At 40.9% G+C, this 24,741-nt stretch overlaps 2 protein-coding genes across 2 annotated transcripts in view; both read right to left on the bottom strand.

The window, feature by feature from the left end:
* POLN (DNA polymerase nu) overlaps positions 1-21,337 on the bottom strand; it is a 173,444-nt gene extending 152,107 nt beyond the window's left edge. The window contains exons 1-3 of the mRNA XM_060148878.1: positions 21,262-21,337; positions 20,444-20,499; positions 7,144-7,288 (exon numbers count right to left, since the gene is read on the bottom strand). Coding sequence (XP_060004861.1) covers positions 7,144-7,282 — 139 coding nt within the window. The 5' untranslated portion in view covers positions 7,283-7,288; positions 20,444-20,499; positions 21,262-21,337. The remainder of the gene's footprint in view (positions 1-7,143; positions 7,289-20,443; positions 20,500-21,261) is intronic.
* On the bottom strand, positions 9,046-21,329 carry HAUS3 (HAUS augmin like complex subunit 3). The gene is made up of 6 exons (XM_060148879.1): positions 21,262-21,329; positions 20,444-20,499; positions 19,018-20,071; positions 17,618-18,057; positions 15,836-16,064; positions 9,046-9,365 (listed from the first exon to the last, which is right to left on the bottom strand). Exons 3-6 carry the CDS (start codon positions 19,924-19,926, stop codon positions 9,132-9,134), a joined length of 1,812 nt encoding a protein of 603 aa, XP_060004862.1. The 5' UTR covers positions 19,927-20,071; positions 20,444-20,499; positions 21,262-21,329; the 3' UTR covers positions 9,046-9,131.
* Positions 21,338-24,741: the final 3,404 nt, after the last annotated feature.

Here is a 24,741-nt window from a genome sequence, read left to right as displayed (position 1 = left end):
TCAGCCAATCCCATCCAAGGAGGCGGAGGTCTGGGTGGCACAACATAGCCACACACACACAAGCTATAATTACTATCATGAAAACAAAAACATAGAAGGCATACGCTAAGTTGTTAACACAGGGAAGCAATAAGGGGAGATGTTTCAACAAAGAAAAAGCCTGAACTAAGAAAACAATGTACATATAAACCCTTTCACTGTGTGTGTGTGTGTGAATATGTAAAAAAAAATAAATTTTTTTAAAAATAAATTTATTTATTTTTGGCTGCTTTGGATCTCCATTGCTGCGTGTGGGCTTTCTCTAGTTGCAGCGAGTGGGGGCTACTCTTTGTTGCAGCACACGGGCTTCTCACTGTGGTGGCTTCTCTTGTTGTGGAGCACAGGCTCCAGGCATGCGGGCTTCAGTAGTTGTGGCACGCGGGCTCAGTAGTTGTGGCTCGCGGGCTCTAGAGCGCAGGCTCAGTAGTTGCAGCACACGGGTTTAGTTGCTCTGCGGCATGTGGGAGCTTCCCAGACCAGGGTTTGAACCCATGTCCCCTGCATTGGCAGGTGGATTCTTAACCACTGCGCCACCAGAGAAGTCCCCCACCCCAAATTTTTTTTTAATGTGGGATTATGGACTTTATTTTTGTTTAAAAAAAAACTTTTTCTGAAGTAGTACAAACAAAAAAAGACCCCCCAAAATGTTGAGGAAAATACAACATAAATAATGAAATAGTAAAGTCCTTCACATATGTTTTACATGTCTGTATGAAGCTCTTAGAAATCGGTAAGAGCTGAATTCACAGATCAACCCACCTGTGGCAGCATCAAAGAAGAGATCACCTTTGCCTGCCTTCAAAAAGCTCAAAACATACCAAGAGTTAAAGCATTATGCAAATAACCCAAAACTACATCACAGGAAATTCTCTAAACTGAGTTGCCAATGAATCAAATGCAGTTTACTTCCAATAAGGCATTCTGGTAATGAAGTATCATTTGAGCAGAAATTTGTAAAATGCTATGATTTCACCACTCAGAGTCATGTACGAAGGAGAGAAAGAAAAGGTAAGCAGAGGATGAAGTCAGGAAACGACACGTGTTTGGAAGTTAAGAGTCAAATCTGAACGGGAACTAATCCCTTATTGGTCGCATCATTTGCAAACATTTTCTCCCATTCTGTGGGTTGTCTTTTTGTTTTGTTTGTGGCTTCCTTTGCTGTGTAAAAGCTCCTGAGTTTAATTAGGTCCCATTTGTTTATTTTTATTTTTATTTCCATTACTCTGGGAGAAGGATCAGAAAAGATATTGCCATAGTTTATGTCAAAGAGTGCCCTGCCTATGTTTTCCTCTAAGTTTTATAGTATCTAGTCTTACATTTAGGTCTTTATTCCACTTTGAGTTTATTTTTGTGTATGGTGTTAAAGAATATTCTAGTTCCATCCTTTTACATGTAGCTGTCCAGTTTTCCCAGCACCATCTACTGAAGAGACTATCTTTCCTCCATTGTATAGTCTTGCCTCCTCTGTCATAGATTAATTGACCACAGGCGCATGGGTTTATTTCTGGGCCTTCTATCCTGTTCCTTTCATCTATATTTCTGTGTTTGTGCCAGTACCATACTGTTTTGATGATTGTAGCTCTGTAGCATAGTCTGAAGTCAGGGAGCCTGATTCCTCCAGCTGAGTTTTTCTTTCTCAAGATTGCTCTGGCTATTCAGGGTCTTTTGTGTCTCCATACAAATGTTAAGATTTTTTTATCTAGTTCTGTGAAAAATGCCATTGGCAATTTGACAGGGATTGCACTGAGTCTGTAGATTGCCTTGGGTACCAGGGGGGAAGGGTGGTGGGGGGAAAAATAGATTGGGAGTTTGGGATTGACATGTACACACTGCTGTATTTAAAATAGATAACCAAAAAGGACCTGCTGTTTAATTAATTAATTTAAAAAAATCTGAATGGGGCATAAAGAGAAGGAAAGTGATGGGACATTAAGACTTAAAGGGCAGGCAAGGGCCAGGCTGCACTGTAGGAACACATGGGGATGTTTCTACAGATAAATTCTGCAGAGAGCAAGGACAAGAGCTGAGCTAATCCCAGCGACAGTGCAAAGGCAGGAGCAAAGTGGCAATAAATTGACGGCAAACAGCAATTAGGAAACTTCTGCAAATTTTCAAGTGAGAAGGAACGAAGGCTTGAATTAGAGCAGTGGGAATTGGAATCCAACACCTGGCAGGGTTTGCTAAGAGACTGGACATAAGGATTTTATGTTTATTTGATAGAAATAAAAACATTTATCCACATTATTCTTGACCAGAATGAATATAATAAAAATAAATCTACTTTGTCATTTAGCTTTATGTTATCTGTCCTTGAAATTGCAAAGATTTCCACTACATGGTGGGACTAAAGACACACTTCAATTAATGAATTGGATTTTGACAAATATTTACCTTGAGGAGCCTTACACCTGTATTAATTTGTAAGCCTGGGCTTCCCTGGTGGCGCAGTGGTTAAGAATCCGCCTGCCAATGCAGGGGACACGGGTTTGAGCCCTGGTCTGGAAAGATCCCACATGCTGTGGAGCAACTAAGCCCGTGCGCCACAACTACTGAGCCTGCGCTCTAGAGCCCACGGGCCACAACTACTGAGTCCACACGCCACAACTACTGAAGCCCATGTGCCTAGAGCCCATGCTCCACAACAAGAGAAGCCCCTGCTCGCCAGAACTAGAGAACGTCCACGTGCGGCAACAAAGACCCAACACAGCCAAAAACTAAATAAATTAATTAAATAAAATGGCCCTTTAAAGAAAAATATGTAATGTCTATAAAACTATTCTTATCTTACTAGAAAAAAACCATATTCACCCCTAAGCTCTATTAAGTTAAAAACAATTTTGGATAAATGTGTACTAGAAAACGTTATTTGATTTCTATAGGTACTTAGGGAAAATACAGAGATGTAGTCTAATAAACATGTGCTTAATCAAATGCATGTTATACATAGCACCAGGCCAGCTGACAACCTTGAAATCACCCTGAAAAATCTTCCTCCTCTAGTATTTCCCAAAGACTTTCAGTGGCATTACTAAACACTAAAATGACAATGTAGGGCTTCCCTGGTGGCACGGTGGTTGAGAGTCCGCTTGCCGATGCAGGGGACACGGGTTCGTGCCCCGGTCCGGGAAGATCCCACATGCCGCGGAGCAGCTGGGCCCGTGAGCCATGGCCGCTGAGCCTGCGTGTCCAGAGCCTGTGCTCTGCAACGGGAGAGGCCACAACAGTGAGAGGCCCGCGTACCGCAAAAAAAAAAAAAAAAAAAAAAAAAAAAAACGGCAATGTAAATTCAAGTCAGACGAACCCAATTCTGAATCTAGTTTAAAGGTGTAAGAGTTAAGGTAAAAAGCTAAGCCACAGTCACAAAAGACCCACCCATACAATGGTTTAAACCACATAAGTTTATTTCTCTCTTGTTCTGAGGTGAGTGGTCTCAGCTGGTGGAGCAGCTGTTTCATGAAGTCACTCTGGACCCGGGGTCCCTCCAGCACGTTAGTCCACAGTCCTCTAGGACACTGTTATCATTTGCAGGTTGGAAAGGAGTCATTCCAGATTCCAACTGGATGGAAGGAAAAAGGCCAGCTGGGAAGCAAGTCAGGTGTCTTCAGGACTGCCCTGGCAACAGCACACCCTGCTGACAGGAACCTGCCACTTGGCCACACCTGGCTGCAGGGACACTCAGCCACGTCATCTGCTGGCATGCCTCCGAGGAGGATGGATGGACTCCGGTGTGACGGACAAGTAATCTCTGCCAGAAAGGCCTTTGGAGCAATGTAAAACTCCCTCATATGATTAGGAAGTGGGAAGTGGCTGCCATAAAAGTCAGCATAACGGTTACCTTTGAGCAGGAAGAGAAGGAAATTTTGAGATATTGGCAATGCATGAGGTAGTTACATGATGTCCTCTTTATATTAATTCATTAAGCTGTATTTTAAGTTTTTGCATCTTTTTTTCACAGCAAAGGGTTTTTAAATAAAGACCAATCTTGCTTCAAGAAGATACACACTGTTCAATTCTTACTGGCTGTGTATACCTCAGTCAGTCTAGCAGATCAGAAAATTATATCCCAAAATGACATATAACATTGTTTGGTTTTACTTAATACATTTTTGTAAAAGCAAGTATTTGTCGTTTATTTCCATTGATTTCTGAGTTCAATTTCGCTATTTATCTGGTATGAAACGGGCTTTTAGAAATGAAATGCTGATTTACGATTTTATTTATAAGAGAGAAGGATTTGACATAACAGCTCAGCATGTGACAAGAGTCCGGGAATCAATTCAGGTTCAGCATCATTCATTCACCAACAACCCACGAGTAATCCAACTTTAACTCAGATTTATATGAAATAAGAATAAAACTGGTGGGACCGTGTGGCAGACAGACTCTAAGGTGGTCCCACGTCCCCTGCCTTCTAGTATTCATGCCCTTGTGTAACCCCTTGAGTGTGGGTGGGACTTACTTCTAACCAAAAGTATACAGCAACGGTGACAGAATGTGATTACCTTACATAGGAATGTAACGTCAGTCTTGCCAGGGACACTCTCTTGCCGGCTTTGAAAAAGCTGCAATAACGTAAAGCTGCTTATGGAGAGAATCACGTGGAAACGAACTGAGGGTGGCTTCTAGCCAACCATCACCAAGAACTGAGACCCTCAGTCCAAGAGCCTACAAGGGGCTGAACTCTGCCCACAACCGTGTGAGCTTACAAGCAAATGCTTCCCATTTCGAGCCGCAGATGAGACCCCAGCCCTGACTGGCACCTGCACTGCAGCCCTGCAGAGGACCCAGCTAAGCTGTGCCCAGGCTCCTGACCCACAGCAACTATGAGGTAACAAATGTGTGTTGTTTTAACTAAGTTCACAGTAAGAGTGTGACACAGGAACAAATATAATCTTTGTGAAAATTCCACTCTTTTTCCAAATCCAAGAACACTTGACAGAAAATACCTTATCTTCTCAATAAATTTACGAAAACTAGGATTTTAACAGGGTATTTTAAGAGCATGACAAGACAGCTCATGACAGGGGCTGACTGCCATTAATTTTTCTCAACAGAGACTCACATTACTGCTTCAAGAGGCATTTTATTATTTTATCAGTTTTTTTTTTGTTTTTTTTTTGCGGTATGCGGGCCTCTCACTGTTGTGGCCTCTCCCATTGCGGAGCACAGGCTCCGGACGCGCAGGCTCAGCGGCCATGGCTCACAGGCCTAGCCGCTCCGCGGCATGTGGGATCTTCCTGGACCGGGGCACGACCCGTGTACCCTGCATCGGCAGGCAGACTCTCAACCACTGCGCCACCAGGGAAGCCCCTATTTTATCAGTTTTTGAAGGTAAGTATATTTTGAACTCTGTCAAGTGCACACTGCTCTGTTATTTTGGAAAGCAAGTATACAGAATAAAGGAGAAGGCTCTTTGATTTTTTTTAAATTAATTAATTTATTTACTTATTTTTGGCTGTGTTGGGTCTTCGTTGCTGCACGCGGGCTTTCTCTAGTTGTGGCGAGCAGGGGCTACTCTTCGTTGCGGTGCGCGGGCTTCTCATTGCAGTGGCTTCTCTTGTTGCAAAGCACAAGCTCTAGGCACGTGGGCTTCAGCAGTTGTGGCACGTGCGCTCAGCAGTTGTGGAACATGGGCTTAGTTGCTCTGCGGCATGTGGGATCTTCCCAGACCAGGGATCGAACCCATGTCCCCCATACTGGCAGGCGGATTCTTCACCACTGTGCCACTAGGGAAGTCCCGGCTCTTTGTTGTTTGATGTTAACTTTCTTTACTACTTCCCCCAGCATCAACATTCCCCCTAAAACACTATCAATTGCTAGGTATGTAGTCCATACCCCAAAATTCTTACTCTTCATTATTGACTTCCATAACAAGGGCAACAGATGTCTGAATATGAATAGACTGAAACGTTAAGCGTTACTGTATCTTAATCGACAAACTGCATTTATAAGAGCGTTTGCACTATGTGTTAATACTTCTCAATTATTTCATCTCAATATAATTAATTGTATCTCACTCACTTATAACCTACTCTGTAGAAGAGAAAAACAAATTATCGGTCCAGACTTACAATTTAAAATAAAAACTGCTTTGCTAGTAAAAAACAACAACAACAACAAAAACCACACCTGGTATTCCAACCATTTCAGTCACACTTGTGAGCATTATGTCACTGCTTTTACTATTATATCATATGTCATAAACATATGTACACAGACCCACTGATCTGTCACGTAACAGTTTATACATTTCTACGGCGGTATAATACACATACTGTCAAGAACACTTCTCTTGTCTACCACAAATAAGCAAATACAGGTTCAATGACCTGAGAGCTAAGGGTTTAGAAATGGACACTATGAAAGAGCCCATCTCTTTTGAAGTTACTTAAACAGCTGATCCAGATTCTAAGGGAATGTTTGGCAGAAATGCCTGAAACAACGAAGAGAGTGTCACATTTTCAAAGCAGTAAGGGCTAAGAGAATATAAAATTTAGTGAGCAGAAGCTCAGTCATCACTGAATGAGAGTAAAACAAGGGGAAGCTGGACTGTTTGTAGGCAGGAACTTCCCTACACAATAAAAAGTTCTATAGAAAAACTCTGCTACATTTCGTTTTGTGAAAATTAATAAGAAGGCTCACTAAAATGGAGTTGGCAGACCAGAAGGGGGAGCTCTCATGCAGTACCACTCAAAGTCAGCAGGAGGAAGAATCAACAGGAAAGAATCATCAATTACAGGTCCCCACAGGAAAAGACGTACAGGGCATCTCCTACAAGAAATCCACTTCCCCAGCAACTCCGTCGGAAACCACAAGCACTTTGAACTCTCACTTTTCTCCAATGGACTTTGATTCAAAACAACCCCTGCCAACATCCACCTTTTTCTCTATAAAATAATGTTCCTCTCCTTTGTTAGACTTGCCTTTGGCCTTTGTATAGCATGCTTGTCCCAAATCGCAATTCTCTGCTATTCTCGAGTAAACCCACTTTTGCTGGTAAAATAACTCTTTCATTTTTAAGGTCAATGATTTTCAAAACTTAGTCTTAAGAATAATTAAGACTCAAGGTAACAAAAAATATGAAGGTTCATAAAAATTACTCACTCTTTTCACTCTCTGTCCAATTCTTAGACTCCACTAAATCACCTGAATGCATAGCAGACATAATCTTCTGAGCAACACTGGAGAGTGGTATCTTACAGAGGTCAAAGCCTACAAATGCCTCGTAACCTTCCATTTTCATAAAATCCTAAACATAAGATAAACATAATACCCATATATTAATTTTGAGACTTCAAAATAAGTAAAAATGTAAAATATGTAAAAATTTTTACATAGACATTCATAAAAATTACTATATTCACCACTACAGGAAATAGGTATTAATTGTCCCCATAATACAGATAAGACAGTAAGAAGAAAGTGAAACATTTAGAGGCTCAACTGGGTATTATGGTAAATAGACAACAAAGTAAAGAATGTATCTCCAATCTTGAAGCAAGCAATCTACTCAAATATTTCCTACTTCCTGAGGTTTGAAACAAACGGCTATTATAATCTTCAAACATACAGATCTAGTAACATAAAAATTATTTTTAACTGACTTGGGTTATTATGACAGACACATAACCTAACATCCTTTCACTTGCACTGCTGGGCTGTACTGGTCCCCTGGGCTGAGCAGGTGAAGGTCTAGAAGGGACAGTACAAATCATCGAGTAGCTGGTAATACATCTAATGTATTTGGCACTAATCTAAACAGAATTTGTTGTTTCATGAACCAGAAAACCAGGTGACATTTTCCCACATTACTGGAGAGGAGAAAAATTTCAAGTAAATTCTCAATTCCAAGGTAGGGCAGAGGGAAAAACAGGAACAAACAAAGGTCACCTGTGAGGAGTTAATAACAAAATCTTAGGCAAAACTTATTGCTACAAATTTTTCAAGCATATTAAGATCTACTTAACAAATACAAAATTTGAAAAATGTACAAATACAATAATTAGCAAATTCAAAATTGTCAAGGCCCATATGTCATCTAAGCATACCCATTTTCTGATGGTTATAGCTAAAAAACTCCATAAACATCACCTAAAATGTGAAGTCTTTAGACAGGCATTCCACATTACAAGCAGGTAATACATTTTTGGAGCAGTAATATTTCTTGAAAGTAGTGTCTAAATCTTCTCTTTTCTCCATAAAGCTTACTTAGTATGTAACAGAGGTCACATATAAACTAGGCACTCAAGAATCATTTGATGTAATAACTGATAAATAAGCTACTTCAAATTATTTTACCTCAACTCTTAAAATAATTTCTAATTGTCCAAATACTACACTTGTATCCCAACCAATAGAATAAAACACTTAGGTATTTTCACTCTTAAGAAATTGATTAAAATAGTGTTATACATCATCTGAGCAACCACTTCCATGGAATTTTGAAATTTCATTTTGAAAGACATTCATTATATGTAAGTCAGACTGAAGTCAAAGCACTGCTGAGATCTGTCCTGAAGATATGTTGAATCCCTAGGACCCAACCGCTAAAATGAGCAATGGCCAATGGAGACTTGACATTCTTTGTGGTACAAGCAGGAACATTAAAATTTAAGTCTCGAAGTCTACAGCAGGGAATTACGGGTGAATACAGTTTGAGTGGCAGAATTTTACTTCATAGACAAATATGAGGGGACTTAATTATTTCATTTATTAAGGTCTACAGCTTTAACAATGCTGATTCAAAGTCCTACAAATTTTTAAAATATTTAACAGCAGAAATTTCTATCTCTAAAAAAAAAAAAAAAAGAGATACAATTAACTCTGTAAAAAATATCTGCATTATATAATAATGCTTTTTCCCTGTAACTTAAAAGTTACCTGGACTAAGTGCCACCAAGCAAATGTTCAAGTCATAAAAAGCACTGGGACTTTGAACAAACATATAATAAACCAAATTGATATAATGCTTGAATTCATTAAATGAAACGTTCCATTGACCTCGAATTTAAAATTTTCAGTGTTTATTAGCTATATTCTCCTCCTAATATATAAAATATTAAAACACAGCACGTGCAGTAAAGATTTCATTTTCAATCTTCAAGACCAACAGCCTTAATCTTTGACCGGTTTTCTAAATTCTCCACAATATCTTTCAGATAATCTTCATCTTTAAAAAAATATACATATAATTCTCTTTCCATTTGATGCAGTTTATTAGATGCCAAAATTTTTCTTTTTGTCTTCACATCAGCAAGAATATCAGTAAGAAGATGATTTAGCTTATTTAGCTGAGATTCAACTTGAGGAAACTGCTCCATTAACTCCTAAAAGGAAAACAGTAATGTTTTTAATTCAAGAGCTCTATTCATACTACCAATTATAAATTTTAAATGTAATTTACATAAGAAGAATCTAAATGATATAATGATTATTCCCACAATCTCAACAATAAATGAACCTCAATTAAAAATCCATAGCAGGGGGTACTTCCCTGGTTGCCCAGTGGTTAAGACCCTGAGCTTCCACTGCAGTGGGTGGGGGGGGGTTCCATCCCTGGTCGGGGAATTAAGATCCCACAGGCCGCGGGCCCCGGGCAAAAAAAAAAATCCATAGCAGGATTAATAAAAAGTCTATGTATTGATAAGACCCACTGCAACCACTTCCTATAGGCAATTTTAAGTGATTCAAAGCAAACTCCTACTCCCTGAAGAGTACTTGATATGTAAACTGTTCTGCATATTCATACATTCAAATATTACTGAATGCCCACCACGCACCAAGCACTGTTTCAGAGTCTACAAATAGAAGAATGAGCACCATTTCCTTCCTGGAACTTACATTCTGCTTAAGTAATCAAACCTTGTTTTAGCCTAAGCTGTTTACACTAGACATCACAGGTTCTGAGAAAACCTTGAAATGAAGCAATTACCAATATAAAAGAATTACATTAACAAAAATCTCATTTTTCTTTTTTCACATTGTTACAGAAGATGGAACTATATGTGACATTCAACAATCCTGACTTACCGTGTAATTCTTCTCAAAAACCTAGACATGCTGGACCCTTCACAGTTAATAATTGAAATTCTTCACTTCTTAACATTAAAAGCAGTTTATTAACAAGTTTCCATGGCCTTCTAGTCATGTATTCTACTCCTATAATTTTTCAGCCAGTATTACCAAAGAGGTTCTCAGAAAATCTGTAGCTGTAACTACACCTCAACCTCCCACAGCCTCTCAGCATGGTCCACAGCATGGTAATCACCTGGGGGAGTTTGTTAAGAATAGTTTCCTGCACCTCATTCTACACTAAATCACTCTGCAACAGGGCAAGAAGCTACATTTCAACAGGCTCCTTGGTGATTCTAACGTACAAGTTCATGAATAACAGCTTCACACCTGTCATAAATGCCAGTTCCAGAGAGTATTTCTTAAACTAGCTACATTAAAAAAAAAAAAAATCAAGTAATATCCACATTAAGCGGTCTCTCTTTGAGGAAAAACTCTGTAAACTTGAATACAATCAGAAACATCTAACCTTTAGTTTCAATACTAAAGATCTTAACAGTTACTAAAATAATACTCCTACAAATACTGAAAAATATTCAACTTCATTAATAAAAATGCAAGTTAAAATTCATATGGATGACACTTTATACCTCACTGGGATAGGGAAAAACATTAAATAATGATACCCAATGACATTATAGTGAAATCACCATATTTTAGTGATTCTAAGATGGAATCTTTCACATTTTAATATAACTGAAATCAACATGCACTGTACAATCAAGAGCATCATGTAACTGTTATTGACCAGACACTCATTAGAAGCACTTTATCACCAATATTTTATTTTTTGCCATGCCACAAGGCTTGCAGGATCTTAGTTCTCCCAACCAGGGACTGAATCTGCGCCGCCTGAAGTGGAAGCGCCGAGTCCTAACCACTGGACCGCCAAGGAATTCCCTCACCAATATATATATATTTTTTAATTATGGTAAGAACACATGAGATCTCCCCTCTTAAATTCAGGAGTACAATACGGTATTGTTAACTACAGGCACAATGTTGTATAGCAGATGGCTAGAACTTGTTCATTTTGCATAATCGAAACTTTAGACCTGTTGATCAACAACTTCCCATCTGGCAACCACCATTCTACTCTGTGCTTCTAATAAATCTACTTTAGATGCTCATATAAGTGGAATCATGCACTATTTCTTCGTGACTGGCTTATTTCACTTAGCATAATCTCCTCAAGGTTCACCCTTGTTGTGGCATTTTGCAGTTCTCTTTTTCTAAGGCTGAATAATATTCCATTGTATGTGTGTACTATATTTTCTTTATCCATTCCTCCACTGATGGACTTTTAGGTTGTTTCCACAGCTTAGCTATTATGAGTAAGTGCTGCGATGAACATGTGAGTGCAGACATCTCTTTAATATCCTGTTTTCATTTCCTTTGGATATATACCCAGAAGTAGGATTACAGGATTATAACAGTAGTTCTATTTTAAAAACTTTTGAGGAAATTCCATACTGTTTTCCACAGCAGCTGCACCATTTTGCATGCCCACCAAAAATGTACAAGGGTTCCAATTTCCCCACATCCTCACCAATCCTAGTCTTTTGATTTTTGATAACAGTCATCCTAACAGGCATAAGGTGTTATCTCACTGTGGTTCTGATTTGCATTTCCCTGATAATTAGATAATCGAACATCTACTCATAAACCTGTTGGCCATCTGTATTTCTTCTTTGAGGAAATGTCTATTCCAGTCCTTAGCCCATTTTAAGATCAGGTTATTAAGTTTTCGGCTATCACCAACATTCTTGATGTATAATGTGGAAAAATATTAAAAGTACTTTGAGTCAAGATATAACATAGAAGTGGACACTAAATGTGAAGCTTTAGAAACACCTTAACCATTTTAATTGGCTTTTTCCCTTTTAATGTATATTCAACAGTGATATGAGAAAAACCCACACCTAAAAGGTATCTTCTAATAGGCATGAAATAAAAATTCTAAATAAGGAAATACTGTGTCAGTTTAACTGAAAAAGTTTTTTCTTTCTTAGAAATTCATGAAATTATGGTGTATCATATGATAAGCGGTGTCTAGCAGACATTTAATAGTGCTGGTGACACTGTAAGTAGGTACAACTCCTTTGAAAAGCAATATGGCAGTATCAAAGGCCAAAAAATAATGTGTATACCCAAGAAATCCAATAATTCTACTTCTAAGAGTTCATCCAAATGAATGTATCCAAAAAAAAAAAAAGTATCCAACAACAAAAAGCTATATACACAAGATATACATGATCTCATTCAAGAGCAAACAAAAGAAAAAAACGAAGACTATCAAAATACTCCAAGATGGTGGACTGGTTACACAAATTATGACACAGTAATTAAATCAAGAGTATTATAAACTTTAAAAATTAAAATCGTTTAGCATGGAAATGTTTATTTCATAAGGCTAAGTATAAAGGAAGAACATGAAAGATACATTAAGTAAAGGAAAAAAGCATCCACCTTGCAAATACTAACCAAAAGAAAGATAGCATAGGAATATTAATATCAGACAAGAGAATATTAAGACAAAAAGCACAACACAGGGTCATTATATAATGCTCAACGGCTCAATTCACTGCAATTTAAGTCTACCAGAATATTTCACTGCGATTTTAAATTTGGATGTAACTTATAAACTCAAATATAAAGAAAAAACTGACAGAACTACAAGGAGAAATTTTCAAATCCACCATCATGGGATTTTCACATAATTGTTTAAAAGATCAAGAAGATAAAAATCACTAATAGGAGACTTTAAAAAACTAATCACAAATATCACTTCACATCCATTAGAATGACTGTTACATATGTTTTAAAAAGGGAAAGTAACAAGCGTAGGCGAGGACATGGAGAAACTGGAACCCTGGTGCAGCTGCTGTGGAAATGTTCGGCAGTTCCTCAGAAAGTTAAACAGAGACTTACCACATGACTCAGCATCCACTCCTAGGTATATACCCAAAAGGAATGAAAACAGGGACTCAAGTACTTGTACAACAATGTTCACAGCAGCATTCTTCAAAACAGCCAAAAGGTGTAAACAACCCAAGTGTCTATTAAACAGATGAACAGATAAAATGTGATGTATACACACAATGGAATACTCAGCCGCAAAAAGGAATAAAATTCTCACACCTCGTGCAATATGGATGATACTTAAGGACATTATGCTAAAATAAGCCAAACACAAAAGGACAAATATTATACAATTCTACTTACATGAAGTACCTAGAGTAGGCAAATTCATAGAGACAGAAACTGGAATAGAGTTACCAGGGATGGGGGAAAGGAGGAATGGGGAGTTAATATTTAACAGGCACAGAGACTGGCCCATTTGGGATGAGGAAAAAGTTCTGGAAATGTATGGTGTCATGGTTGCACGACACTGTGAATGTATTTAATGTCACTGAATTGCACACTTTAAAGTGGTTAAAATTGTAAATTTTACACTTTGTGTATTTTACCACAGTAAAAAAATTATTTAAAAAAACTAATCATAAGCCGCCTTATTTCAAGAAAAGTAAGCTAGTTACTCAGATCAATTCTTCTATAGGAAAAAATGTGAAAGGTGAAATGAAGTACTTAGTCAAACAAAACAAAAGCTTCCTAAAAGCAACAAAGAGGTAACAAGACATTAAAAGAAACTACAAGACCATAAAACAATGCAGGTTGGTAAGGGAGCCCAGGAGGTGCTTATTCAATTGCCAATCTTGGAAAATCAGAATCCATGATTCCTGGGAGAAAAATCAAAGTCCAAGGTCCACAGAAGGTGGGAAGTCAAACAGGAGACTCTTCATAATAAACTAAGGACTCCAAGGACACCAACAATCTTAAGATCAGGATGGCCAGAGGTGGAAGAGCCCTTGGTTAGAATTACAGCCCAGGCAGGAGTCACCTGGGTCCTCCAAAAACAGAGTCTGAACCCACTTTATGGTTCAGAAGTGGTGGTGCCCAAAATATCTAACAAAACATACATGAAGGCAGAAGGCATTTAAGGATCCTTTTGTTATCTCATAATGTAAGGGGGTCCCTTCACCAGAAAGATACTGATTTTAAATTTGTATGCCTCAATAAATGGTGATGGGACAATCTGGTTATTCATAGGGAAAAAATAAAAATAAAATGAGAACTCTACCTCTCATGTCATACATAAAAATAAACTCCTGGTGGATTAAAGAACTGAACTTGAACAGCATAACTTTAAGATAAAGTAAAGGGGACTATCATTATGATATTATGGGCAAACCTGAACAAGATATAAAAAAGGGCAAACTTTAAGAGTGATTAAATGACATGACATTAAAACATCAAAAAAAAAAAAGCCAAAAATAAACTAACAGGAAACAGTAAAAAAGAAAAAAACAAGCCACAAATACGGAGCAAATATACATAACACACATCACTGACAAAGGACTGGTATTTGAAATACATAAATAACTCCTACTGAAAGGGGGTTCAACCTCCCTAACCATCAGAGAAATGCAAATTACAATCTCAACGGGATGCTATTTTACATCTCTACAGAGTGAGAGAAAATTATAAATCAGACAGTGCTACGTGATGAACAGGATATGGATACATAGCATCTCTTAAACATCGCTGGTACAATATGATACAACCCCTTTAGAAACCAGTTTGATGTACACTGTAAAACTGAACCTGTTATCTAGCAATTCCACGCCTGTGTGAGGGGACAGCGAGTGATGTGTGAGTGTGAGAGAGTGTGTGTGTGTGTGTGTGTGTGTATGTGTGTGTGTGTGTGTGTGTGTGTAGGCATGCATCTACAAGACATGCAACAAGACTATACATAGCTGTATGATCTACAACAGCAAAAACTGGAAATAATCTAAATGTCTGTCAACAGAACAGATAATTGTGGAATTTCACATAAGAGAATACTAACTATACAAAAGAGAAAACTATAAATGAGCTATAGCTTTACAAATATCAACATGGATGAATCTCAAAATCATATTAAGAAACAAGCAAGTTACTAAAGAATACATTAATACAATCTATATAAAATTCAGAAACATACAAAACTAAATAACACATGGTCTGTATTATAAACAAAAGAAAGCGAATGACAAAATTAAGCGTAGTAGTTACTCCTTGAAGAAGAGAGGGGAATGCTATTAGGAGGAGCACGCTATTACTAAGTGTACAGAGGATTTTAGAGATATAAGGGCAATCCTCTATTTACTAAGATAGGTGAAAAAAATACAGGGGTGGTTTTATTTTTCTTAATTCTTAGCATAAACATTATATATCCTTCTACATCTGAAATAGTTCATCAATTTTTAAAATTCTGTGTGCACTGATCAAAACAATCTGAAAAATATATTTATGTTTTTATATGAATAAAAATGAGGTATGAAAATGTTATTAGGGCAATGAGATATGGAGTAATATTTTCCTCATGTTAACATTTTCTTTAGCATCTTTTACAATGAACACTTTTTTTTTTTTTTTTTTTTTTGCAGTACACGGGCCCCTCACCGCTGTGGCCTCTCCTGCTGCGGAGCACAGGCTCCGGACGCGCATGCTCAGCAGCCATGGCCCATGGGCCCAGCCGCTCTGCGGCACGCGGGATCCTCCCGGACTGGGAGACAAACCCATGTCCCCTGCATCAGCAGGCAGACTCTCAACCACTGCGCCACCAGGGAAGCCCTGAACACTATTTTTTTAAGTATTTTTAATTACTATAGCAAACACCCACCTGATCACTAAGCAAAAGCTGATTTCCTCCTTGATACAAAGCATCACAAAGCATGTCCACATCATTATTTAGTTTGGACAGAAAGAAAGAATGCTCTTGAGCAGATACTGCTAACTGCTCTTGTACCAAAGAAACGTCCTGTTTTAATTTCTCAGCCACTTCTTCCAGGTTTCCATGGGTTATAAACAATTCTTTTTTCTTATTCTCTCCTTCTAAAAGTTGATAAAGCCTAAAATGTAAGATTAAAAATTACAGAAAAAAATTTTCAAGTTAGTACAGTTTTCAAAATTATAATCCACTATATATTGGGGCATCTTTGGGGAAAGCTAACAACCTATAAATATTAATCAAACAACTAAAAACATTCCAACTAAAATACTACCTCATTACAGAAATACGTATTCTAATTACTGTATCTGAATCCCCAGTTTTCCCATCTTCCAAGTTTTAGACAAAAAATTTTTTGACTTTAACTGCCATTAACCTACCTCAAACAAACGTTTCAGAGGTACCTCCCTAGAAAACAATTCTTTCACAGAACACAACTATGATGTAGTAGAAACAGCAATGAACTTGAAACAGAAGACCTAGATCTGAGTTCTGGCTGCCATGTAAGACCTAACTCAAGTCAACCTCTGAGACTTAATTTTCACATCGTAATACCTACCTGATTTTAAAGGACTGTGGTAAACTTAAAAGAGAAAAAATGAAAATATAAACAACGTAAAATGTTTAAAAAAGTAAACAGTAAAGAGCCACGTAAATAGTAATAGTAAACTTGCTACTCCAGTCATGTCCATATTTGCTTGACGAATTAAATTCCTAATGAACCATGAGATCACTTTAACACTTCAAACATTAATGGCAGAAATATCCTACAAAACTAATGGAAAAATGTGAGGCAGCACTTTCTACATATTTATGACAAAAAGTGCCTGCTCTTTTTCTCAGAATTTTTCTTAAATGTATTATTTTAATTATTTTAACAAGTTGCAACAGGTTTCCTAAAACAGGTTCAAGCCTAAGGCTAATTCTGCTCTTGTGGAATGTCACTACACAGTTCCAGGGGGCACCATTTACACAGAATCATGAGGTCAATGCCACCTCTGAAAGTGTGCAGTGAGGCAGCCCTATCCCTGCCCTTCATTTCATTAACAAGAACACAAAGTATTAGATGATTTTCTTCTAGCCTAGAGAAAAATCAGTAGGATCGAGATTTTTGAGTCCTTTGACTACTTTAGCCCTCCAATTTCAGTATCCCCATACCATCAATTGCTTAGACATCCAGAAAAGACTGGAAGCTAGCATTCATTCTTGCTGATTCACCTTGACTAGACGCAAAAATGAAGTCTTCTCTCCTCTCTACTGCTGCCTTCTCCACATGAAGTCAATTCTCTGCTCTGCAATACTTGCTATTCACCCAGCTGTATTCAAACTTCCTGCTGTAAGTTAAACTCCTGCCCCAAATCTAAAAACATCTATCAATAAATAGTGCCTAAACATGAATAAAGACCTTGTATTGTATATTTTCAATCCTCCAACGCATCCACCTCACCTCTAAACCAGCTACTTCCAGATTTAACATAAATGAAAAAGAGAGCAAGAATTAAAAAGGAAAAAGAAACATATAAGAATATAACAGAAAGGTGGAAGAACAGAATACAAAGGCCAAAAACGGAGTGCAAAGAATTCTTTAAACGTCCACAATTTTAGTTCAAACTCTAGTATTTTACAAAAACGAATGGAAAAATAATTACTCACTAAAGAAACAATGAAGCCTACCTATGAGTAGAATAATCCTTGGTATCAATGGTATTCCTTGGATTTATCTGCTGAGATACAGATGGGTCTGTCAGCATTTCTAATTGGTGGTGGAGCATCAAATTACTTTGACTAAGTTCTTGAACCAAGTTTTCAAGCTGACGATATATGTCCAAATGCCTTCTCAATTCAATTTCATAAGATAATTGTACAAGTTCAAATGATGCCTTTTGCTTTATCAACTGATTTAAAACTAACTCTTGTCTTGCTGTGTAATAGTCTTGTTTAGCAATCTGCAGGTCAAAATCTCCCTTTACAACTGGCATATTCAATAACTGGGCATTCTCTCTTACCACAGCAGGCAAAATTTTGTCTTTTATATGAGTGATTTGTTCTTCAAGTTTCAGAATCTCACTGTTCAAGCTAGAAATTTTAGCATCCAAAATATCTTTGCCAAGAACCTACACAAAGAAAACAATTACATTTCAAACTGTAAGTATAAAGTTGAAATAGTTTTTAAATTATTTTCACTTTCCATTTTAGGTTATCAGATAACATACTCACTAATAACTTATTTCATATTAGCAGAAGCCAAAATCACAGTTTAAAAAAGCAAAGTGTAGACTAAGCCAAGGGTAAAGCCATTATGAATTGCTAACTTTTAATGCTATTACTACCATGTAAAATACTAGACACAGTAATGGACATCTTGTCATGTTTGTCTTAATAAAAATCACACTACTCACCGAACGCTAATGTATACTATTTAAGTTTTTTTAAAAATTAAAATAATCTCAGTAGCTATTCTCCCAGCCTGCCTGTTGATTTCAGCACTTCTACAGAATAACAGGACTTCACACATCATTCCAAAGTTTGTGTCAGTTATAGGTATTCAGCTTCAGAAAAGCTGTTATTTTTACTCAACTATCTAGTGGTTACATTACCAAGAAAGCAAGCTTCCCAAGAGTGCAGATGGCTAACCATAATACATCTATACATTCTTAGAAAAGAATCAGGGTTTCAATCCACTGAACCGGATCTCTAACTTCATTAGCACCATCCTCTGGTCAGCGCAAACAAGGCAGAAAACCCGTAACACAGCAATAAGGCTCTTTACCCATTCATCATAAAAAAGGAAATGTCAGGGTCATCTGTATCTGAACCAACACAGAATGCAAAAGTACTTTTGTTTAAAATGAACTAGATAATGTGGTCGGGTTATAATTACTATTTCTGCCCTTGGCTAATATGAAGATCTATTTGTACGAAACAATGACACAGATCACAACTAAACACTGAACAAACAAAATAAGAGACTGTGATTCCTTATTATATCCCCATTTCTAAAGACTTTACTATCAGTATTACTCCATTATCAACAACAATTTCAATATGAATCCAGTCCCATTTCTCATGTTTACCTTGCTAGTGAGGCTATGAAGATTCTCCTCTGCCCATTTTATACTTGACTTCAGGCTCAAATTTCTTGCTTTCAAGTGAATTAACTGATGTTGAGCACAAATATATGCCAGCTGCAGCCTAGTCATCTCTAGCCGTCTCTCCTCAAGAACTTCTTGATTATCACAAATAGAGGATGCTTGTATATCTAAAAGTTGAAAATTTTCTTCGTTTGAACTTTCAACTACTTCATGTACACCTTGAAAGAACTGTTTTTTGGTATATAAGGTTAATGCTGCTGTGCTTTGCTCTTCTTGGCTTAGATATTTTTCCAATGAAAATTGAGATAAAAACACCAGTGGATCTGTCCCTTGACCCAAATTCGAATGTCTGAAGAACACCAGTAATTTTGCAACTCCATCAGTAAGAGCGTGAAGCTCATTACTGATCTTAGTATTGGCAGCATTTAGAATTCGCTGACTCTGCTTCAGCTTCTTATTGGCTGCTCCTTCTTTAGCATTTAACCTCAGAGACTTGTGGCTAGTTACTGAAGCCATCAACTGGCATTTATTACGTCGCTGAATTTTCAGGTTCTTTAATTTCTGCAGAGTTTGAACCTCATCCTCTAATTTCTCCAGCTCTTTGTCATTCAGGGTAGGTGTCTTCAAATCAGAAGTTTTACAGGTATTAAGAACTTCATCCAACGCTGCTCCTTCTAGGATGGGCTTGCCTGATTTCTGAAGAATGCTAAAAGCTTCCAATTCCTCTTCAGATAATACGTTCCGTTCACTCACATTCCCACAAAACCACTTCAAAAATGATTCATTTTCAACAGTCTCAAACAACCAGTCAAAATCTTCCCCATTAAGAATATCAGCTTTGGGATAATCAATTTTTTTTAACGTTTCCACAAACTCCTTTCCACAACTCATGGTTTAACTACCCAAATTTTTTGTAACTGATAAGGTTTTATAGTGTTGCTATTTAGAAAATGAATCCAAATACATACAAAACTAATTTTATGTTAAGTCCACAGAGAAGGGGGAAATATATTTTTAGACTCTATAATAATTTCTCCTGGGGGGGGAAAAAAAACAAGTGTTAGACCACAAATAGGGCGACTATATCTTTGAAAGGATGATACAGCTAAACATCACAAGATACAGTTGTAGCTGGAAAGTCTGATTAAGATAAACAATTAGGGTATTACTTAGAACAATGCAACAGTAATGAAAACCTAATTAACAAGGAAATCCTATTTTTTCCAAAGATAACACGGTTTAAAATACGTTGTATTTTAGGAAGCAGCAGTTCAGTTTTTAATTCAAAATACATGGATGTAAATATATCCAAGCCATCACGCGGCTAAGCAGCCTCCTTTCCCTGTCCTTCCTGAGAAAACAGAAATAAATATGGTAAGTTTTTTACGAGAGTCAACTAAATATTTACCTGAATAACTCAGTCAGCATCCGCATTCACGCAAGAACCAGTCAGATACGACGAACCTAGTGCAGAGAAAATCAGGCTTAAGGTTTAAGAACCACCCCCGACTCGAGAAGAGCCAAAGGACTGAGCAGTCGTTCAATAAAGGTACTTCAGGCATTTATTATTTTCAGCACAGGGACCACCTGTCCACGCTGCGAACTCCAAGGACGGAAACAGGAGGCACAGAGGAGGGCCCCAGTAACACATCTGCGGCACTCGGTGACTTGGGGTGATGCATTCAGCGAGGACTGGGACGCGCGTCAATAAACTACTCGTCCACAGAGGCCGCCGAATCGGCGCCAAGACAAACTGCACAAACCTCAGGCGGGTGCCCGGCCGGCCTGCGGGGCTCAGGTACGCCCCTCCGCGTCCTAGCAGCGCCTCAGGGTCGGGCCTGGACGGGCGGGGCCCCGGGCGCCCCCCCCCCGCCCGTACTGGAGCCCCCCGTTTCCGGCCACGCCCCTCGCCCCTCACTCGCGCCCCCGGCCCCCCCCCGCACCGGAGGGAGCCCCCAGTGTCCCGCCGCTCTCCTCAACCCTCCGGGCGCCGCCCCCCGACCGCACTGGAGCCGCCAAGCTCCGGACGCTCCCCTCACCCACCCGGCCCCCACTCGCTCCCCGGGCCCTCGCCCTGCGGACAGCGACTGCGCCGCGCGGGCAAGTACCTGCGCGCCCGAAGGACGTCCCCAGAGACGCCCGGAAGAAAGACGCAGCCCGCTGAGCCGCGCCGCTCCCACAGCCCCACCTCCCGCCTGATAGAACCGCGAGGCGGCCGCCACATACCTCAGAAAGCTCGGCTCGAGCCCCTCAACAGCCCGCCGCCACGCCTCGCACGGCCTCACGGGAACGCCGCCCCCCGCGCGCGCGCAGAAGACCAAGCCCGGGTCGCGGGGCGACCTTCTGCACAGGCGCAGGGTCGGAAGAGGCGGGGCTGGATGGGGCGGGCCCCCGGCCTGACGTCTACCAGCAGGGAGCGAGCTGATTGACTCCCTGCCTCAGGGGCGGGGCCGGGGCGAGGGGGAGGGGTGGGGTGAGGTCTGGGGGTCGCCTAGGCGGGAGGTCCGGCCTTGCACAGTCGCTGCGCCTGCACGCGGTACCCCGATTGCACCCTCTGAGGAGCCGGCTTTCAGCCGCAGCCTCGTTGGGTCGGGAGCGCGCACCGGAGCCAGCCCCGCCCTGCCCTGCCGGCCGCCCTGTAACCGGGCAGCCTCGGCCCCGTGGCCTCTGTGTCCCGTCCTCCCCGACCGCGGGGCCGCGCTCCACTCCGGAGTGCGCGTGGACGAGCTCGCGGAGCGGACTTACTCGCCTCACAGTCTTTTACGATGAACGCTGTTTTGCAGGAGCGCTTAGTTACCAAGCCCTCACCTGACAATCCCATTTTCCACATACGACTTTTAAATAAAAGTTGAAACTATAACTCGTATAGACATACAGTGGATATGTGTCGGGATGGAGACGGTTTCCAAGGAGGATGCCGGAAACGGAAGATGTGTGGTCAGCGAAAGGAGCAGTGCTCAAATAAGATTGCCGAGTTTGATGCAAATCTGGTTGACGCCCTACCGTCCAATGAAACCAGACTTTTGGGGGTTATCATTTGTATTGGGCAGAATTCATTTGCATCTCTACCAGACACAAATCATTTTTAAGTTACCAATCTTCTACAAATTAACATCTAAATGTGCAAGGTTGGGGCCCTGGTCATTACTACATAGTCAATACCCCCCCACCCACCCCCAGCATCAAATGGCCCTAAGGTGGCTTGTTAGACAATGTCCTTGTCTAGTGCGACATCGTAAGGGCAAAAGTCTTTCTGGATAATTTTTCTTAGTATTTTTAAGAAGAGAAAGAATAATGTTCTGGGGCAGATACCATGAAATTATTCTTGACTTGCACATATTTATTAATTCGTTTTACTTTTTTAATCCTCCTCTTCCAAAAGACGATAAAGCCTAAAATGATCGGAAAAACAAACGTTACAGGAGAAAAAATTCACAGAGCAGTGCCCGGCCTGAAAGCAGGGCCCTGGGCCCGGGCGGGCGGGGAACGGTCCTGTTGGTGTGAGGTGGGAGGCTGGGTTAGAGCCCCGGGACCGGGAAGGCTCACTCCTTTGCCCAGCCGTGGGGATGGGGATGGGATGGGGGCGAGCTGCGGGGAGAGGAACCGAGCAGCTTTCTGCGGAGGAAGGGCAGGCTGTGGAGGCAGCGCCTTCAAGAAATTCTGCTGAGGAGGCAAAGACTGAGGGAGAGAGAAAACAGCAGGACGACAGGAGATGAGGGGGTGGGAATGCAGAGCTGGGGGGAGGGCTTGGGTTTTGTTTTGTTTTAAGATGGGAGGAACTTGGGGATATTTATAGACTGTGAGGAGGAACTCAGAGGAGACAGAAGTAAGGATGCAGAAAGAAAAGGGCTGCTTTCATGAAAGATCCCTGGGACGTGGGAGGGTGAGACCCCAGCACAAGGAGGCTGAACTATAAGCCCACTTTTCCTAGTGACTCCTGCGTCGTTTCCTGGGCCCACAAAATTCCGCGTATGACTTTGAAATGCTGACCGCAGTTATTTGCCTGAAAGATGTTCATGGAGTCAAAAAAAAAAAAAAGCCCTAAAAATATAAAAAGTAAAAATCACAACGGTGTTAGCCTCCAGGGTACAAATGACAAATACTAGAGGGTTAACTACCCAGACTCAGAAAGTTCTCCTTGAGAACTGGAGTTATTGGGGCACTTACTTTACTTGAGGTTGCATTCGGAATTTAAGAAAGCAAGCGTGTTACACTTACTCCCAGGACAAGCTTTCTTTCCTCCAATCAAAATCATTTGGGCTTTTAGTGGAGAACCTAGGGAGTCAAGAGGTAAAGGGAACCGGTGATGATTCTTCCCTGCGAAAGCCCGTGAGACTCAGTTGGACTAAACAGACCAAAATGTGAGTGTGTTTGTTATTTCCTTTCTTCCTGTGGAAATCTTTTTTCCCCTATTGATATTAAAAAGAATTTTAGGTTTTGGATGATTTCTTTTCAGATACGTTCAACTGCAGTCTGATGTTGAAGATCTTTTGTTTTCAGATGTGTGGATAGCTTTCAGTGACGGTGGTGGGAGTCCATCCTTCAGGTGGGGGAGTGACACTCTCACACAGTGGTAGAAGCTCGATTCTGCAGTCACGAAAGTGACCATCGGTGGCAAGAGACAGATGCTGGGAGCATCCTGTGCACTGGCGGGGGTTGGGGGTGAAGATGGGGGGGTAGGGCAGAGAGCAGCCTGGAGGGCAGACGCCTGGGGCCTGATGGCCAGGGAGAGCCAGAGTCTGCATGACTGTCCCTGTGCAGCTGAGTAAGAAGTGGCTCTGGTTCCTTTTCTCCCTCCTGGTCCTTCACCTTCAGAAGAACACCACTGTGTACCTTACACTGTGGGGCTGGAGGAGGGTGGGAGGAGAGCGCGTTTGTCCTCCATCACGTTGACAATCATGTGCGAAGGTGAAAACTCAGTCCTCAAACTCCTGAGTGGCTGGGGGTGAGGAGCTGCCCGAGACGACCCGGCGGGGGTGGGAGCAGCGAGGCACCTGGAGGGGGTTGGCAGCTCCTAAGGATCACCAGGACAGGCTGAGGAGCCGGCAGGCAATGAGGACGGAGGGGTTGAGAGCGACCGCAAACTAGACGGGTAAGAAGATAATCCCAGTGACATTCTGGAAAGATCCCTCTGAGGCTAGTGTGCCCTGAGGCTTGGCCTGGCGAGGAGCTGGGAAAGGAGGGAAGGAACCAGCCTGAAAAGGGCCTGGCCACTGAGTAGCCAGCCAGCTTACCCCAGCACCGATCTGGGCGGCCATAACCCCAGCAAAAGTGCGATAGGAAGACCCACTTCCCAGAGGAGTTGGGAACCGGGAGCTGGGAGCCGAGGGGTTGGTGAGTGTGGAGGGACGGGGGAGGGAGCCGGGGTGGGCTTGGGCTGAGCTGAAGGCACAGGAGTGGGTGGGGAGAGGGCAGGGCACCTGGCTTTGATCCTGGAGGCGATGGGGGCAACAGGACCACCAGAAGCCATCTGGCTGCCAAGGAGAGCGTGGGCGGGAGGGTTGAGACTGAGGCAGGTGTCCTCCCGCTTGGGGCGTGGGTGGTGCTTGCTATAATCCAGGCTTGACACTCAGAGATGGCACTGGGCTGTGGAAGGGCTTCCCAGAGGGCTAGGTCGGGTCCCAGGGCCACCACCTTCCGGCGGGTGACCTAAGGCAGGCACCTTCCCTGAGACTCAGCTACCTGTGAGACAGGCCCAGGGTGAGG

This window comes from Lagenorhynchus albirostris, chromosome 4 (assembly GCF_949774975.1).
Source record: "Lagenorhynchus albirostris chromosome 4, mLagAlb1.1, whole genome shotgun sequence".
NCBI lineage: Eukaryota > Metazoa > Chordata > Mammalia > Artiodactyla > Delphinidae > Lagenorhynchus > Lagenorhynchus albirostris.
Note: the sequence above shows the minus strand (reverse complement) of the source record. Positions and strands in the feature narration are given on the sequence as shown.

What these genes read in the sequence shown, in the direction of transcription:
- HAUS3 (XM_060148879.1), bottom strand. Translation starts at nt 19,926, where the DNA reads ATGAGTTGTGGAAAGGAGTTTGTGGAAACGTTAAAAAAAATTGATTAT. An exon ending in AAGGATTATTCTACTCATAG is followed by an intron (nt 16,065 to 17,617) that starts GTAGGCTTCATT and finishes CTTACATTTTAG; the next exon opens with GCTTTATCAACTTTTAGAAG. An exon ending in AGCTTTTGCTTAGTGATCAG is followed by an intron (nt 9,366 to 15,835) that starts GTGGGTGTTTGC and finishes TTTTCCTTTTAG; the next exon opens with GAGTTAATGGAGCAGTTTCC.